This window comes from Podarcis muralis, chromosome 3 (assembly GCF_964188315.1).
Source record: "Podarcis muralis chromosome 3, rPodMur119.hap1.1, whole genome shotgun sequence".
Taxonomy (NCBI): Eukaryota; Metazoa; Chordata; class Lepidosauria; order Squamata; family Lacertidae; genus Podarcis; species Podarcis muralis.
Window position 1 is genome coordinate 118243791 of NC_135657.1, and position 17676 is coordinate 118261466.

At 43.1% G+C, this 17676-nt stretch overlaps 1 protein-coding gene across 5 annotated transcripts in view; it reads right to left on the reverse strand.

The window, feature by feature from the left end:
• Positions 1–3861: 3861 nt before the first annotated feature.
• The window catches only part of TFAP2B (transcription factor AP-2 beta), a 61483-nt gene continuing 47668 nt past the window's right edge, over positions 3862–17676 (reverse strand). For 2 of the 5 annotated variants that reach the window (XM_028721942.2, XM_028721936.2), the window contains 2 exons: positions 13867–14126; positions 3862–12125 (listed from right to left, as the gene is read on the reverse strand). In XM_028721942.2, coding sequence (XP_028577775.1) covers positions 12085–12125; positions 13867–14126 — 301 coding nt within the window. In that variant the 3' untranslated portion in view covers positions 3862–12084. Of the gene's footprint in view, positions 14127–17676 lie in introns of all 5 variants that reach the window. The other 3 variants (XM_028721943.2, XM_028721940.2, XM_028721937.2) reach the window with 2 other exon arrangements.

A 17676-nucleotide genomic window follows, 5' to 3' on the forward strand; every position in this document is an offset into this window, starting at 1 on the left:
AAGATGAAGGCTCGCTATAGGAAAACGTCTGAGGTGGCAGTCTTAAGCCCGTTTACCCTGGGAGTAAGCCCCGTTGAATTCAGTAGGACTTACCTCCGAGTAGACGTGGTTAGGCCTGCGCTGCCAGTTGCTAATTCAGAACAGAGAAAATAAATGATCTTTTATGGGGACAGTGTGGAAAATAGATTAGAAATTTAGTACAGTCCCGAAAACAATTCCGGACAAAGGTAAGTTATTGGTGGGGTTCTATCAACATAACATAAAACGAACGGGACAGAGCCGTAAGGATGAAAAGGAAGATTGGATTTCCTATTAAGAGAAGGGCGGCTCACCTCTACGTTTCATTCCAATGTTGATCCTACATCCGGATCCTAAACACGTAGCTCCAGTCCACTTAAGTTAGTCGTGACCGTCCCATAGAAAACAATGCGGCAAAGCCGGCTGCCAGGAACTTGCTGGTCTCCATTGCTTCCGATAGGACTCGGGTCACAAATAATGGCTAGATCGGGGCCTTTTGTTTTATTTCAGTGGAACGTACTGCCAGGTTAAAATAAGAAAATACCTTCATACTTTTTCAAGAACTTTTTTTAAAAAGAAAAGAAGAAGGAAGGAAGGAAGGAAGGAAGGAAGGAAGGAAGGAAGGAAGGAAGGAAGGAAGGAAGGAAGAAAGAAAGAAAGAAAGAAAGAAAGAAAGAAAGAAAGAAAGAAAGAAAGAGCTGAAAACCCAGTTCTCCTAACTCTCATACACTGGTGGCCCAGATCCCTCAAAATTAGTCATGACACTTTTTTTTATTATTATTCAATTACTTTTTCAGACTTATTATCCGCCCACCCGTCTAGGCGGCTAGGCTAGTCACTCTAAAATGAGAGGCGTTTACTGATGCGCAGATATGCGCATTTATGAGGTACTTCTGATGGTGGTGCCGAGGATCAGGTTCCCACCAACTTTAGTGTAACCGTGGGGCAGTGTGGGGGACAAAACCCCGAGGAAGAATATTCCCCTCTCCGTGCCGGCGCTATTAAATTGTTATTGCGATGCAATCTAAGGAGAGTCGCTTCATCGCGACCAGCTTAAGCCTATGGGTTTCTATGGGTCTCCTCTCCTCTCTAAATCGGCTGCGCCCTTTTTCTTTCAGAGTGGAGGGACGACAGAGGACTGGGCAGCTCATTCACTGCTTTCGCTTTTTACCCCTTCCCTTGCTCACAAGAGAAGAAGAGTTTGGATTTGATATCCCGCCTTTCACTTCCTTTAAGGAGTCTCAAAGCGGCTAACATTCTCCTTTCCCTTCCTCCCCCACAACAAACACTCTGTGAGGTGAGTGGGGCTGAGAGACTTCAGAGAAGTGTGACTGGCCCAAGGTCACCCAGCAGCTGCATGTGGAGGAGCGGAGACGCGAACCCGGTTCCCCAGATTGCAAGACTACCGCTCTTAACCACTACACCACACTGGCTCTCAAACCAAACTTCCCTTCGTGCTTGCCAGCCAATCGGAGCGCGGCGTCCTTTGGGGGCTTTCCATTCAGAAAGTTCCCTTCAGAACCATTCCTGCTGCAAGGCGGGAAACAGGGGTGAGAAAGGACGCCTGAGTCTCTCGCTTTTGCGGGCGACGCCATCGGCTGTTTTCCTTGCTGCGGACACACGATGCCTTTAAAGCGCATTCGGAGCCCATCAGAGAATTCTGCGCGCTGTAGCCTGTTAAGGGTTGCTGCGAATTGGAACTCTGTGTAGGCTAAACTACAGTACCCAGAACTCTTCCAGTGTGCTTGGAATGTGTTCTGAAGGTCGTGTATACCCAGCCCTTACAGCTCAGCCTAAAAAGGAGAGCGCATCCCTTGCCCCTAAACTGGGGCGCCTGAAGCCCTTGGCAACAAGTCTCGCGCCGATAGTAGAGGCCGGCACGGCAGGGTTAGGATGCATCTCAGCCTTTCCAGGCCGCTGCCTAGGAAACCAACCGTATTTGGAAGGACGCTCTGCGGAGACTAGCAAAGAGGAAACGCATTTACAATGTAACAGAAATCAGAAAGATTCAGGAACCTGCGTTAGCCTTTCCTAGGCGGGTATTTGTGTTTGTGGGCCAAACTGCCTCGGACGGTGGAGAACTCTGCTTCGGGGGTTGGGTGGTCAACATCTTTCAGAGCGGATTTCCTGCATCGGGTTAGACTAGACGCCTTTCCCTCTCTCTGATTCTAAGCATTGACATGGAAATCGATCGCATTTCCTGGCAAATGTGTTTAGAATCGGGATGCACATGGATCTAAGTCCAAATATTTGAGCTTCACCTGGTTACCTTCGCCTAGTAATCGCTCCCTTCCACTGTCTACTATACAGGATTCTTCCCAATATGTGCCTTCTTTATTGCAGCTGTAAAATGCAAACGTGGCCCTTTCCAGAGGCTTCAAAGTAGGTCACGTCGTGACACCAGCCGCGGGGATGTTTGGCGGGGACAGAACAACAACAAAAAACCGTTGCTCGGATTCAGTCTCATAAAACTGGAGAGAATCCCCCCGACCCTCCTCTCTCTGCGTGATATTTTGAATATTGAGCAATAAAGTCATCCTACAGAATAATGGAGAATATTAAGGGGGGGGAGGGAGAGAGTTTCTTCGTGGGCTGGAAAATGGTAACGCTTTCAATCAATTCTCTAACCTTCCCTTAACTTGACTGGCTCTAAAACTGAACGGGACCGAATGAGGGGTGAGCAGGCTTCGCTGAATCTAGACCGACCGTGTGAACCTTTTCCAGAACGTGGACGAGGCTGCAGTATATTCAAGCTACTTTAATGGCAAAAGGGGTGAGCAACTGCTCAGGCGATTGTGCCATCAGGCCAACAAACTGAACTGAGTAGCGTACTTTGAAACAATATAAGACTATTGGACCTCTATTTCAGAATGTTTAGGGCCCGGAGTGGAGTTCCGAGAATATTTCTGTTTGGATTGACCAATCCTTTTACACTGGACTGGGAGTGGGGGGTGCTGTTTGTATGGTTATAGGTATCCCTGTGTGTTTGTGTTTACAGTTTGTTCTTTTAGGCCTGATGAAGAATGGAGCGTTTAGGAAACTAATGCTGCAATGCAGAAACTCTGACTTGGGGTAAATTCCATTGAACTCAATGGGACTTGCTTCGGAGTAGGCTTTCTTCTGTGTGGGGAGGGAGAGGGGGAGAGGGGGCGTGGCCGTGTGGCAAACCGCAAAATGGTGCGCTTCTCCCCTACCAGGGAAGAAGGAGTGAAGATCCACTTCTGGAACCAGGGTGGGAGGAGACTGGCAGTGGCTCCTCTTCGCCAAGAGGCGCTGTAGAGGCAGCAGGGGGGTGAGGGGCTGCGAAGGAATCCGGCCTCCAAGAAGCCCCCCTCAGCTGTTGCTGCCCTAAGGGCAGTGGTAGGAGGCCATGCATTCATTGGAGGCTCAAACTGCTGCCGCCTAAGGCGCTTGCCTCACCTTGCCTCGGGGTGGGCCGGCTGTGTGTGTTGGAAGGCTTGCCTTCCTAATCTGCGGTGCTTTCGTTGGCTGGTGAGGATGAAGAGGCCGAGCATGTGTCCATTAGACTGGAAGCAGCTCTTTGGGCGGGAGCGAGCCGGCCTGCTCCTTTGCCAAAGGAGTTCGCGGGCGCCGCCGGCTTCTGCCCAGCGCGCGTCCAAAGCGCAGCTGGAGTCCGCCGCGCCCCGAGCCTGGAGCGAGCGAGGACCGGAGTTCCCCGGGATCCCTGGAAGGCAACGCGCTCGCGAAGAGCCGCCTTCCAGGCAAGTCTGCGCTGCGGAGGCGACAGCAAAGCCGAGGTGTGGGGCGAGGCGGGAGGGGGGCAGCGGCCTAGGGTCGCAGGCGACTTGGGAGAGGAATCAGACACAGTCAACGGGGCAGCACTTCTGAGAAGCAACGTTTATTTCTTTCCACTGTAGAACCGGGTCCTGAATTTCCCAAAGTCCAGACTGGGAAAGAAAAGATTTTGTCTTGGCTGCGGAAGTAAATCCATCTTCAGAAATGAAGCAGCACCAACATAGTTTTTAAAAAAGGGGAAAAAATATCTGAAGAGGAAAATACAACAAAACACAACAATCTTTTTTTTTAAAATTCGTATTATTATTATTTATGTAAATCAGGTCATCACTGGACAAGAAACCAATTTCTACCCATTACCATAACAGCTTGTCTATAAAGAACAGAAAAAAGATCAGATTGGGTACTATCTAGAGTCAAGCGTTTGTAATTTTTTTTTGTCTTTTTGATCGTTTTTCTTCTTCTTGGTTTAAATTCCCCACCCATTCACAGAGGTATAGTCACAGATAAATAACCCCAAAACTACTTGCTCGCCATATTTACACAATCCCGTTAAATTAAGCATAAATAAATATATACAAACTCATCATTGAATGCCTCTCCGCGTTTGCCCCCCCCTTCTTTTCTAAGAGTCACTAAAACCGATGACATTTTTTCATTTTTATGGAAAGACTATTCAAGAAGAGTAGATGTTGGTTTTGCTTTGATTTAAATAAAGGACTCGATTTTGGCATAGAAAGGAGAGACTGTAGATTTCACACTCCTATATTCGGTATATCTATTTGTCTTATAATTTCAGCTTCAAACCTTGCTTCCTAAAACTCATTGCTGGAATGTGTAACCCACTGAATGCAACGTGATTTACTGTCACATAAATGAGCTTAATAGAGTGGCGATAGACACGCTGGCACACAAAGGGTTACACTATGAAGGTTGACTTTAGCCATCTGCAGTTCTCTAAGTCACATGATTGTTTTAAACTTTTTTAAAAAAAACAACAACACATGAGCATGATATAATATTGGAATAAACGTCAACCAGGAGAAATAATATTTTATAAACATGGCCAAGAACATTCATCAGTGCAATTAAAACATTAATTCATTAATTGCATATATTGAAATGTTAAGAGTAGAAGATTGATTTTAATCAGAGCTGTCCTTCAGAAAAGGGTATTCAGTGCTGATGGCCTCAAAATAAAAATAAAAAATCCCAAAACAAACTATGTACATGCATTGATTCAACAAGACGGGTTTTAAGAACACCCCTCCCTCCAAAAAAGAGGAATAGAAATTATTTTCATCATGACTCAGAAGAGAAAAATTGCATTTGATTAGACACATAGGGAGGCCTACATTGTTCTCAGAGGGAGGCTGGTGGTGGACGTTGGCCAAACAGTCAAGAAAACACCTTAGGCAATCAACTAAAAGTGTGTTTATTCAGATGTTTAGCTGCAATCCTGCACACTCCTAAGAGAGCAAGTCACTTAGCAACCAGACACAGGATTGGTAATGCTCAGCCCTGAACTGGTGCTCTGTGAACTAACAATCTAACTGTATACATGCCTAGCCAGAAGTAAATCCTGCTCAGTTAAATGCAAGTAGATCACTCCCAGGGAAAGCAGGCATAAGGCTGCAGCCTAACTGATAATCTAGCAAAAAGGAAAGTTGAATGGACACTGGCGCTTGGCTGTTCTTGTATCTGTTCCTAAAGGGGCAAATGGCATTGCCAAGGGCATATGCACTTCTCCTTCAAGGGTTCTTTGTTTCTCCAACTATTTGCAAGGCCTCTCCTCCTAGAGCACCCTTCCCCAACCTGGTGCTCTCCAGATAATTCAGGCTACGGCTTCCATCTGCCCCAGGCTGTGGTGGCCCAGATCTGTAGTTCAGAACATCTGGAGAAATCCAGATTGGCAAAGATGGCACTAGAGAGATGTATTAATGGAAGGTGCCAAGAAGAGGAGGAGAAAAGGGCTGAGCAGGAAAGCAGAAAAGGTGAGAGGTGCAAGTTCAACTTCCTTCATTCTGGCCTTGGGGCAAGCAATTACTTCTCTGACTTCTTTCCCTAGTGAAGAATGGAGACTACCTACCGGTAATTAACATTGGAGAGACACTTGAGTGGGGCAATTTTGAATGGGAAATTGTCATGAGAGCAAAGGGTTAAATGGTCCCTTTCTATTCACCCCCTCCCCATAAGATTACTGATTTCCCTTTTCTTTCTCTCTTTTTAAAGTTTGGGGTGGAGGGTAAGAAATCATACTGCCTGCATATAATAGGTAGTTTGATTACTAAGATCAGGATCACTGCACTATTGTCCATGAGCACATCATGACCCTAAATGCATAGCCTTGAAATGAATTTTTATTTAAACCAAATCCCTCCCAAGTGAAAGGTGTTTAGGACTGGATGCAAAAGTAACAGTACAACCTTACTTCTCATTGTTTAAAAAGGCACAATTTATCCATTTGCTTCCAATATGACAGCAGGGCAATCTTGATCACTAGGGTCCTTCCCATAGTATGGAGTCTTTGTACATTTGACAGTTCTTTAACTGGCAAAAACCTAACCAGCACAGCTTTTTCCAGCAGTGATAGCAAAAGTGTCCTCTACTGAGTTGCAAAAAGAATGAAGGATCTTGTGGCATCCTAAAGGCCAGCTTTCTTTTAATGGCATGAGCTTTCATGGGCTAAATTTCACTTTGTCAAATGCATGGAGCATAAGCCTAAAATGGCAGGTGTGTGTGTGTGCTCGTTTCGGAGGAGACGGAATGAATAAGGAAGTCAGAGGATAATGAAATGAAGAAGGGACAGTGGAAATTGTTTACCAGGAGTTGTGGGGGAGGGAGTGTAAAAAGGACATTGGAAATGCATGGTAATTTCAGCTGCAATCCTATACATATGTAACTGGGATCAAGTCCCATTGAGCTCAGTGCAACTTACTTCTTAGTAGACATGTGTAAGATTGCACTACTAATAGTTATGCAGCACTTTCAAGTTTTGGAAACTAGGAGCCATTTTACCTGTTACTCAACAATAAAAACAATTTTGCCACTGAGATTAACTCTGGCTCTCCAGTGAGGGACAAAACCTGTTTCTTAGATGTACACCTCATGAGAAACGTAGGTGTCTACAGGCCCTGGATAAATATGAAAATTTATAAGAAGCTTACCTGGTCAGCTCTCCCCACCCCTTCCTTTAATAGCCCCATTAATGATAGAGGCAGGTAGAAATTGAACAGGTAAAGTATCCCCAGCAGGCAGCTGCAGCAAAGGGAAAACTTCCCATTCTGGATTTCCATTAATCAACAGGCACAGGAGCTCTGCCATTAAAAAGGTTGTATACAAATTCAGCAAGGTTATCAGTGGCTATCTGCTACTACCAGCCATCCCCACAGTGTGTGTGTGTGTGTGTGTGTGTGTGTGTGTAAATCATAGCTTTAAATTCCATTACTTTTAAGTAGAAATGATTATCTGGGACTAGGGTTGCCAGCTTTTGTACCAGCCCTGGTACTTGTGCCTTTAGTAGCAACTTAATATGTGAGAATGAATAAGCGATATGTTTCATCTTCTCACACTTCTCGCAATTCCTGCATACCAGGTGGCTGTTGCAGATTCACAAGCAGGTCAGAGTAGTTTTGGGGGGTTCTGCTCAGTTGGCATCTCTGTCTAGAACTTAATGTTTTGGTGGACGTTGCTGGCAATCAAAGTTAGGTTCTCCACTCTAAAATGAAAATGTTCAAGTTTTTCCAGCTGCCTGGACGATAGTGGAAGAGGCAACTTCTTATGCTCCTCCTCCACCGCCACTAGATGCCATAAATGCAATTTATGGAGGTACCCAAATGAATGGTTTAGCAACATCCCTTGAAATGTAGGAAGCAAGACCCAAGAATTGGTGATGCTATGTAAATCCTTTTAGGTGGTCAGCAGAACTGTAAAGGCTGTGCTTAGGTGCCATGTTGTTTGCAGAGACTGGAGATGCTTAAATTCACTTCATGGGTTGTTGGTTTTTTTGCTTGTCTTTTTAATAAAAAAGTACCAAGAGTTATCATTTATCCATGAATAAATCTCATTTAGACCAATGGAATTTATTCATGAATGACTTTAAGATGGCATCCATTTACCCCCAGGTATGTAGATGGTCATTATTTTAAAATGCTGCTGTTGCAGCAAGCCAGGCCAGGGTATATATAATGTGACCCTTTAAATTTCTGGTACTATATAGACTCTCCACATACTCAAGGTATCTATGAAACTGGATAAATATGGTTTCTTTGAGGAAAAACAACATACATAGCTTTTAGAGAAAGAGGAGTCAGATTATCAGCTTTTAGCAGCAGAGACAACTGAGTGCACACTGGAAATAAGGATTAAAACTATTATAAAGTGTAGGGAAGAGATGTAGCTCACTGGTAGTGCATGCTGGGTGCACACAAAAGGTCCCAGGTTCCATCCCAGTCATCTTCAGGAAGGCTGGGAAAGAATCCTATCGGAAACATTGGAGACTGCCAGTCCGTGCAGTTCAGTATTGCCTCACCTGGTGTCCTTCAAATGTTGTAGGACTCCACTCTCCATCAGCCCCAGCCAGTATGGCTGACGGTGAGGACTGATGTGATTATAGTTCAACAACAGCTGGAGGGCACTAGTTTTGGGAAAGCTGCTATAGACAGTAGTGAGTTAAATGGAGTAATGCTCAGAATTGGTATATGTCCCTATGGGCAGGCATCACCAAGATTTTTGGGTCCACAGGCATATTGGGGATTTTGAGAGAGTTCTGTGGGCAACATCCTCTGTGGCTGCTTCTCTCCTTCCCTCCCTGGTTCAGTCTTTCCAGGTGAGAGTTAAAGTTGGTTCCAGCAGAATTTTTAAAGGGCCTCTTGAATTTCCATGAATTTACCCTGTGTACCCCCTCCCAACAAAAAGCACAGTCAAGAAATGAAAGCTTACAGTGGCAGACTACACAGTAAAAAAAATTACAGATCCGGTACTTTCCAGCACTACAAAAACATCGAAGGCACAGATCTTCACGGTTTTTACACAGGATGCCAACAAACACACCCAAATCACCGAACACAGCTGTGGACACATTTTGAAAGGTGTAAAAATATGAGTATCCATGCCTAGGGTCCATGCTTTCATGCTGTGGCATTTTCTCTCCCAGTTCCTGTGGTGCACCACTTTATCCCCTCTGGCTATTCTCCTTTCCTGCCCCCGTCTCCTAGATGGCTCTCCTGTCCCTCCTGCCTTCTTGGTTGCTCGACTTTTTGTTCACATGTTGACCTGAGCCTTAAGAAGCACATGGAGCTGAAACAGAAATAGGAAAGAGCTAAGGCTCTTCCAACATCCTCCTTCCTCTATAGGCTTTTCAAGTGGCGGGGGGAGGTAATAAGCTATGCCACCTAATGACAAAGAGGACAGTCAGTCAGTGGGGGAGGGGTCTCAGAGACTTTGTGAGTGCCACTGGCTATTCTTAAGGGCACTTCTGTGCCATGTTGGCAACCCCAGCCCTATGGTTTTCGGTCAGCATGTGCACACTGCTCCATGATTTTAGGATTCTAAGCTCCATTCTAGTGTCAATGCTAAGGAAGAATTTGTAAACACAGACGCTTTAACTGGGGAAAATGACAAATGAAGAGGAGGCAGGAGAACCCTGAGATTTGCTTCCGTCTTGTGATGTGTTGTAACCACTGAGCAGCCAACATGGTGCCTCCCAGCTGTGGCTAGACTACTAAACCAACCAGCCCTACTCCACATGGCCAGTGATCAGGACTGATGGGAGTTGCAGTCCAACAGCATCTGGAGGGGACACCACAGGGGCCGCCTCAGTACCTACATCCTAAGGACAGTTTGACTACAATTAGGACAAAACATCTCCTCATTTAACTTTGTAGATTTTCTGCTTTTTGTGCCACAATGTTTCCCTCAGTTCAGTGTTAATAATTATCCTAGATTTTATTTTATTTTATTTTTAGTCACTGAAATATTTCTTCAGGTGGCCTTTTTAAAGATATTAAGTTTGGGTTCTTTCTTGTTCAGATCAGTGGACTGAAACATAGTAAATTATTCTTGTGATGCATAAAGGTGATTTTGTTACATTTATAAATTGTCCAAGATAGTGTACGGAGTCAGACCTAACAAATATGAGAACAGGAAAGCATTAATTACTATCACAGCTGTCTTCAGCTCCTCAAAAGTGCCCTTTAGGGTAACAACTGCAAATAAAGGTGTGTTTACTTTCTTCCTCCCTCTTTTGAGATGGTATAGTGTACAGAATGTAGATTTCAGAAATATAGGAAGCAAAAAAGTATGGGGTGAGGTTTAGTCAACGTTAAGCACATTACAGTCCCATTGATTTCAATAGGAACAAGTTAAACATATGCTTGATTCTCCCCAAAACTAAATGGGACCAACTTTGGTTGGATGTGCCTGAAGTTATTGAACTAAAGCAGCCCCACTAATAGTAGTTCCAACTAGGGGGCCTGAATTTAATCAATTAATATTTTAAACGTTTCCTGATTCTTTGGAAAGTATTAAAACAATACACCATATTAAACATCATCTTAATTCTTGCTTTTCTCTCAAATAGGAGAAAATGCATCAGATAAGATGGTGTCCACTATCTAAAAGCAAACCTATGCTTCTTGCTTCATGGCAATTGTTTTGGCCAACATTTAATCAATGAATCAACTAAAACTCATATGATTAATCAACTCATTTCATGAATTGTATGACAGTCTGGGTTCCAATACTGCTGTAGAATACTATGCCCAATCTCTCCTGCATAATTTGTTCTAGTGACATTCTAAAATTAGCAACTTGAGGACCAGCACCATAACTTGGCAATGTTGCAAATCCCCATGCATACAGGTGTGCATTTAGGATCAGTGTGTAAAGCTCCACTCACAGCTGAACTGAAATACTTCGATTTAGACCAAGGCCCATTGGAAGTTCTACTCATTTTGATTAAACTTGCTTCCTAGATAATTGATCACATCCAATATACAGCTACTCCAAGTTAATCACCTTCTGAATATGTCTGATTACAAATAACAACACACAGTTTACTTCACGGTGCAGGCAGAAATATCCAATGGGAAAGTATTGGCTTAATTTCAAGTACTTTATGGTTTATAAAGGTTGGAAATAAGATCTTAGGGACCAGTTCTAAAACACAGTGTACATAATTCAGCAGTTGCATTGTGCATGATACTGTTTGGAACACAGGAGGTGATGAATTCAGAATGTATGTCTTCATGTTTCAAGCAACTACACATGCATATTTCACTGTGTGTATATGCCGTACAGAACCCCAGTTGGCTGCATGGTTCTGCTATATGCTGAATATGTGTTGAATATTTATACACATGGTGAAACAGACATGTGCAGCCATTTCAATTAGGGCACTGGTCACTTCTTGTACTCTTAAAGTTTACATTGTGAGAAATAACCCTTCATATTTTTAAAATTAGAAACTGCATGGACCCAAATTGCTTTTGAAAACTGAATTCCAAATGTAAAACACTACCCTGTGAAACAGATGGACCCCATCCATAAGTGTTCGCTTAAGTAGAACGAAGTTCTACCAAAAATAATGGAAGTTACAGCCATGGTAATGTGTTTATCCTATTCTCGTCTCCTAGCATGAATTCAGTATGTTAAGTCAAAATGATGTATAGACATAAGCTGCTGTGACAAAAGGGAAATGATTTTTCAAAATGCATGGAACACCATAGCCATTATCAAGTCAACAAGGTATTTCCAAGCTGATAACATGCAAGGTAAAATTCATCTTCTTTCACTGAAGTATAACTTTAGTAGGTATTCCAAACAAGGGGGGGGGGGGAGCTTTTAAAAATATACTGTAATGCACTTAAATTTCTGCAAATGCTTGGAATTTGGTTGATTTCCCTCATCCCAAGACATGTGTTTTTTTTCTAAACCAAGAACGGCAAAACTCATTTAATAACCTGGGGGAAAGAGATTTCCTTAAACAAAGCTACTGGAAATTGCTCAAGAATCCTCTTTACCTTCAGTCCCCTCCTTCTCCTCTAAAGACACTTAGCAAACCTGTGTTATTCTGTGCATCAAATATTATCGGCCCTCCCCAAATCTTTTCTATATATTGGATAAATTAGCATTTGCCTATCAATATGACATTGCCCATTCAGTTGCCTTTGCCTTGCTTAATCTATTCCCTTTGAGCTTCTTTAAAGAAGTACACCTGCAGAATTCCAAAACAACTGGCTTTGATTTGAAAAGAAAAGTGTCAGAATTGTGGATTTTCATCTCTGTACCTGATGAAATGTGTAGGGAGTTCTAGTCCTCTTTGAAGAAGCTCATAAGCCAAGCGGGCAAAGCTTTGGGAAACAGAAGAAAATAAAAAGGGTACATACTCCTGAGAAGGAAATCACATACTCATCAAGACATTCCTGTTACTAATACTTCTTTAAAAAGAGAGAGAGAGAGAGAGAGCAGTCTGAGACATATTAAAAAGAGCAAACTGAATTGTTGAGAATTAGCCAATATCCATTCAGAGTAACAATTAGCAGACTGGCACCTCTGTCTTAAGCATATTGTTCCCAGTCTTAGAACAGCCAGTTCTCTGCACTTGAATGCACACAAGAAGCTCCCGTTCACTTCAGTGGCACACCTCCATGTACAACTCTCGTGGGGCCCACTGAGCTATCTGCTCAAATGAGATAGGTGGTTTCATTGCAATGCAAAGGAAACTCTTGCAAACAGGAGAGATTTGTGTGTACATCTGAAGTCCTGCATCTACAAGGGATTGTCAGACTGCAGCAACTGGACTTGGAAATAGGTCAAACATAGGATCAGTTCTGATGTAGCATTTGACCTTCATGGAGAATAAATACATAAAAAAAGTTATATATGAATGCAAAATGTGCATATTGGTTTTAAAAAGAATCACCCAGAAGCAGGAGAATGTAGTTTGCTTCCCCTCTTGTGTTCAGAGCTTTTGCATTCCTGTATAACGTTTTTTCACATGTACATCTCCATTTTTTAAAAAAAAGGTTATGCTGGAGGTTACCACCTAATTCCAAGTTAGTTCACCGCCTTGTTATCAAAATCTCATTGGATCCTGTATGCAAACTTTACACATCCTAACAGCCAGTGAAACTTGCAAAGTTGCAGCTTCAGAATTTTAGGAATAAATATGTAAAGTATCTAGTTTTCAGTAAGCCCAGAAATTTAGGTAGTTTGCATTGAAATAGGGACACTCGATAACTGTCTTTTTAGCTAACCTTATTTGAAATACTCTTCCAAGTAAGTATCGTTTTAACTTCATCAGAATGTGAACTTGTTAGAGGCAAATGCACTGCTTTAGGTTTCCCCATAATGGTTTCTAGTCTAAACAGACCCAGAGCTCTCATTTCCTGCTACCTCAACCCACTGTGAAGAAATCTGCAAGCCGGAGACTATTGGTAGAGCTTAGGCCTGGGTATTCTGATGACACAGAGTGGCAATGGCAAGACATCACCCAAGTCAGGGGGCTACAGTTGGTCTGAGCTGAAAACAGGACACTTTGCTCTGAATGGGACAGTCCCATATAAAATAAATCTATCCCTTAGTTTTTTTGATTTTTCTACTTTAGATAGACTTTTTTTTTTGAAAAATAACAATTATACAGAAACAGACTATGTATCTCAGCCAACATATCAACATTATCAAAAAGATTCTTCCAATAAGTTATTGATTGTTTTTACCTACTATTGACATTTTTCACACACACCCTCCCCAATTATCACAAAAAGATTGCAGGAGAACAGAAGTGGAAATTCCTTGAAGTTGTCTTCAAAAGTTCCTTTGCAAAAGCCACTGAGCCTCTGTGTTCCTGTTTCCATTGTGCGTCTCTGACCTTACTTCCTTTAAAATAAAATAATGTGGGTGTGACCTACCTAGTATAATTCTTCCAAAGCCCAATCCAATATTTTAAAGCTAAAATTAAAATGTTTGTTTAAAAAGATTTCTCTCTCTGCTTTTCCTTTTATTTATTTTTCCCCTAATTTCATTAGCTTCCTTGTTTTTTGTTTTTGTTTCATTTTCTGTGCTTCTCTTCCTTGTCTCCAGTTTTACTACCTGGTCCTTCCCCAGAAGTGTGCCTGTTAGCAGAGTTGTTGTTCAAGAACATCTTGTCCATGCCTTTGAGAGCTTCAGTCAGGTAGTTCTGGAGAGCAGTCAGGGCAGCGCATATGGCTGGGGACCCAAAGCCATGAGTGATGAGGCTGAAGTGAGTCAAGCAGCTCTGAATCCCAGGTTCCAAAATGGGGCTGGGCCTGCTATTGCCAATGGGTGTCCTGTCCTGGGCCAAGAGATCCGTAAATTCTTTACAAAGTTGCCTGCAGAGGAGGAAGACAAAGAGCAGATGGCAAGAGCCAAGGTTGGTCAGGATCAGACCATTTCATTTTCAACACTTTGTAAGACATGTTTAGCACAACCTTACAATTATAAAAATAATTCTCAACATGTAAGGGAAATGTTCTTCCACTGAGCAGCTCAGGAGCTGGAGAGTCCTATTTTAACCTCAAACAATCCAGGTTGAGAGACTGACAGGGGCCTTATTAGCTGCTTAAAATATGGCTCTGGGCAGAGGCCCATGATGCAAGCAGCACACATTAATTTATATATTTATAATTTATATATTTAAACTCCATAGAACAGGTGTGTCCAACTTCCAAGAGACTGTGATCTACTCCCACTATAAATAAACTGGCAGTGATCTACCCATTGGATTGACCAGAGTTGTTGAGCTTTCTTTGGGGGACAATCAGGGTCCTGCGATCAACCAGTATCGACCAGGTACATCACGCCATTGACAGGTAGATCGCAGCCGGCCTGTTGGACACCCCTGCCATAGAACATACAAGAAAAAGCCCTCCTGGACCAGGCAAAAGTCCATCTAGCCCATCATCCTGTTCTTACCATGGTCAGCCAGATGTTCCTGAGAAGACTAAAAGTAGGACCTCAGCACAACAGTACTCTCTCCACCTGCGTTTTCTGGCTACTGGCATTCAGTGGCATAGACATAACACCTGCATATGTATTTATATGTATACTATAGAGGTACATATAGGCAGACATGCAGAGGGCCACATTTTGGTCCAAAGTCCACCAAAGAACCAAACAACTTATTAATACAAATAAAGATCAAATAAAAGTACAATAAGAACTTGCTGTCAGGGCTGTGGGGTAAAGACAGGATGCCCTGGGCCTGCAGTCTGTTAGCAAAAACTGCTGCTTATATTAAGTCAAGGGTCTCTGGGCAAATGAAGATTGTGGGAGACTCAATGGCTCTATAGGCAGATTAAAAGGCAGGAGATCCAGGACTGTCCACCACCCACAGTGAGCCTCATGCATACCAGGGAATTGATTGGGTTTAAAGAAACATGTATAAGCTGCCTTTCCAAGTGATACTCTGCCAAGGTGCCTTACGTCTTAAACATCCAACCATACAATAATATCAACAAATAAACAAGTGAAATTGCTAAGCCCAGGATTCCTTGTGGGATCTGAACCAGGCCCTCTCCATGCCCACACGCAGTCCACTCTGCCACACCAGTCCTCAGGGGGCTTGTTTGTTCTAAGGGGAAAGAGCTATTGCCTGCTGGCTTTCTGCTTGCAGCAGTTATCCGCTGTCTGACATATCCTGAAGGATTTACACACCTGCATTTTATAGTCATTTCAAAACACAGACTTGTTCTTTTTCCCCTTTTTGCATTGTATGTGATCATTACAAGTGTCATTGCCAATATTTCACCTGAACTTGCAAATATGCAGCATTTTCTAGCAGGTGCTGGAGTTATACCATTTGATCCAGAGCTCTATGTCAACTCCAGTACATTTCACAGAGCTTCTGCTAGAAGGGGAATCCATTGCTAGAAGGGGCCAAAAGCCCCCAGAGCAAAGACTGGATGTGTGTGTGTGTGTGTGTGTGTGTGTGTGTGTGTGTGTGTGTGTGTGTGATGAAATGGATTAAATAAAATAAACTTCGTCAAATAGTTTCCTCAAGGCAACACCACTCACACACCAGGGAAAGGTATCTGAAGATAATATTAGTGAGAAAAATCAAGCCATGCACTGGAACTGATATGTTCCTTACACATAATCCCTCCCCTCCTCAAAATTCTTAAACTTATTGAGAAAGCAAGCCATGCACACACATGCTGAGCAGTGGTTATGGTACTAAACTACAATGGATTTAATGGAAGAAGAAGAAGAAGAAGAAGAAGAAGAAGAAGAAGAAGAAGAAGAAGAAGAAGAAGAGGAGGAGGAGGAGGAGGAGGAGGAGGAGGAATAATTTTCAGGATGATTGATCATCAAAACAAACCCTCAGAGAGAGAAGCCACTATAGTTTTTATTTTACAGATCAGGAACACAGATTTGTACAAGCTTACCCAAGATGCCCATGGCTGAGCAGTAGTTTGAATACAGCAGCTACTCTTATCTATTACAATGATTATTATTTAATTTTGTATACCTCCCTTCCTCCATAGATCTCAGAACATAAAATGCAATGGATTCTCAAAGTCTGCAGCAGTGAACCTCCCTAATTCAATAAAAACATTCCTAAACTGCATGAGTGGTATCTCTCATTCAAATTTCAGGGCAGTCAGAGCAAAAGAAGGATAACCTACCACATGGTAGGAGGTGAGGTGCCCCAAATAAATTCAAAGTCTGCAGGGGGGGGGAGTATAATGGTTGCCACATAGGCATTATAGATCAACTGACTCATAGAATGGAGTAAGCAAGGAGTCTGTCTCCTGGTCAAATCTGTCCCAGTCAAAATATCACACACACACAGCTGAACTGGGAAGGACCACGGAATGAACCCAAGTAGCTAGCCACATATATCTGAAATAAACACCAACCTTAGGGAAGCAGAGCAGTAGCTCACAATGCTTCCTTCACATGACATCACAGACCGGATCCATTCTGCTCAGCTGGAGTTACCATGCCAGCAGAGGAGTCTTAGCAAATCAAATTGTTTTAATTGCTGTTCCCAACCCATTCTTTTCAAAAATGCATTATCAAATTAGCACAAGGGTCATGGACTACACATTAAGTGCAACAAGTTACAGAATCTCACTGTCTTCTGTGCATTTGTTGGTGGTGCGGAAACTAGGGAGCAAACCATTCTACTTAGCCTTCTTTCTGACTAGCTAACCCTTTGTGAGCAGAAATGCCCAAGGTGAAGGAAGCCTAGGCCTGCAGTCAGAAGTGGTAAAACTCATCACCACGTTTGTTGTGTGTGACAACAGGGCTTATCCACACATTGAGCCTGGGATTTGTTGATCTCTCACTAGTGTTAATCTAACACAGGGGTGTCCAAACTTTTTCCAAAGAGGGCCAGATTTTATGAAGTGAACATGCATGAGGGCCGACCAAAGAAGTTGTTGACCTTTTTAGGATGTTACCCCAAAGTTGTTGACTTTTTTTTTAAGAACCCCGGGAAGAAACTGCCTGTGGGAGCCGGATTAAACTGACCGGCGGGCCAGATTAGGCCCCCGAAACAGACTTTGGACATGCCTGATCTAATATAATGGGAGGTAGTAATTTATAATTACTTCCATAGCAGCCCAGTAGTGCAAGACCTAACATGAAATATCTTCCAGGGGTAGACAGATTTCAAAGGGGAGGGGAGAATTGTGACAGACATGCCTCCAGGTGTGGAATTCTGGGCATATAGTCAAGGAAGCACATGAGGGTGACAGGTTACAGAAGCTGAACACTAGCAGGTCTAACCCACAGGGATCCATTCTGTCTCACCAGACCTTTATGTGGTTCTGTTTATTGGTTGGCCCTTTATGATTATCTGCTGTGATGCCAGGAGAAAAAAAGAAGGCAAGTAGCAAACAGATACACACTTGGAGTGTGTGTGCACCCTCTCTC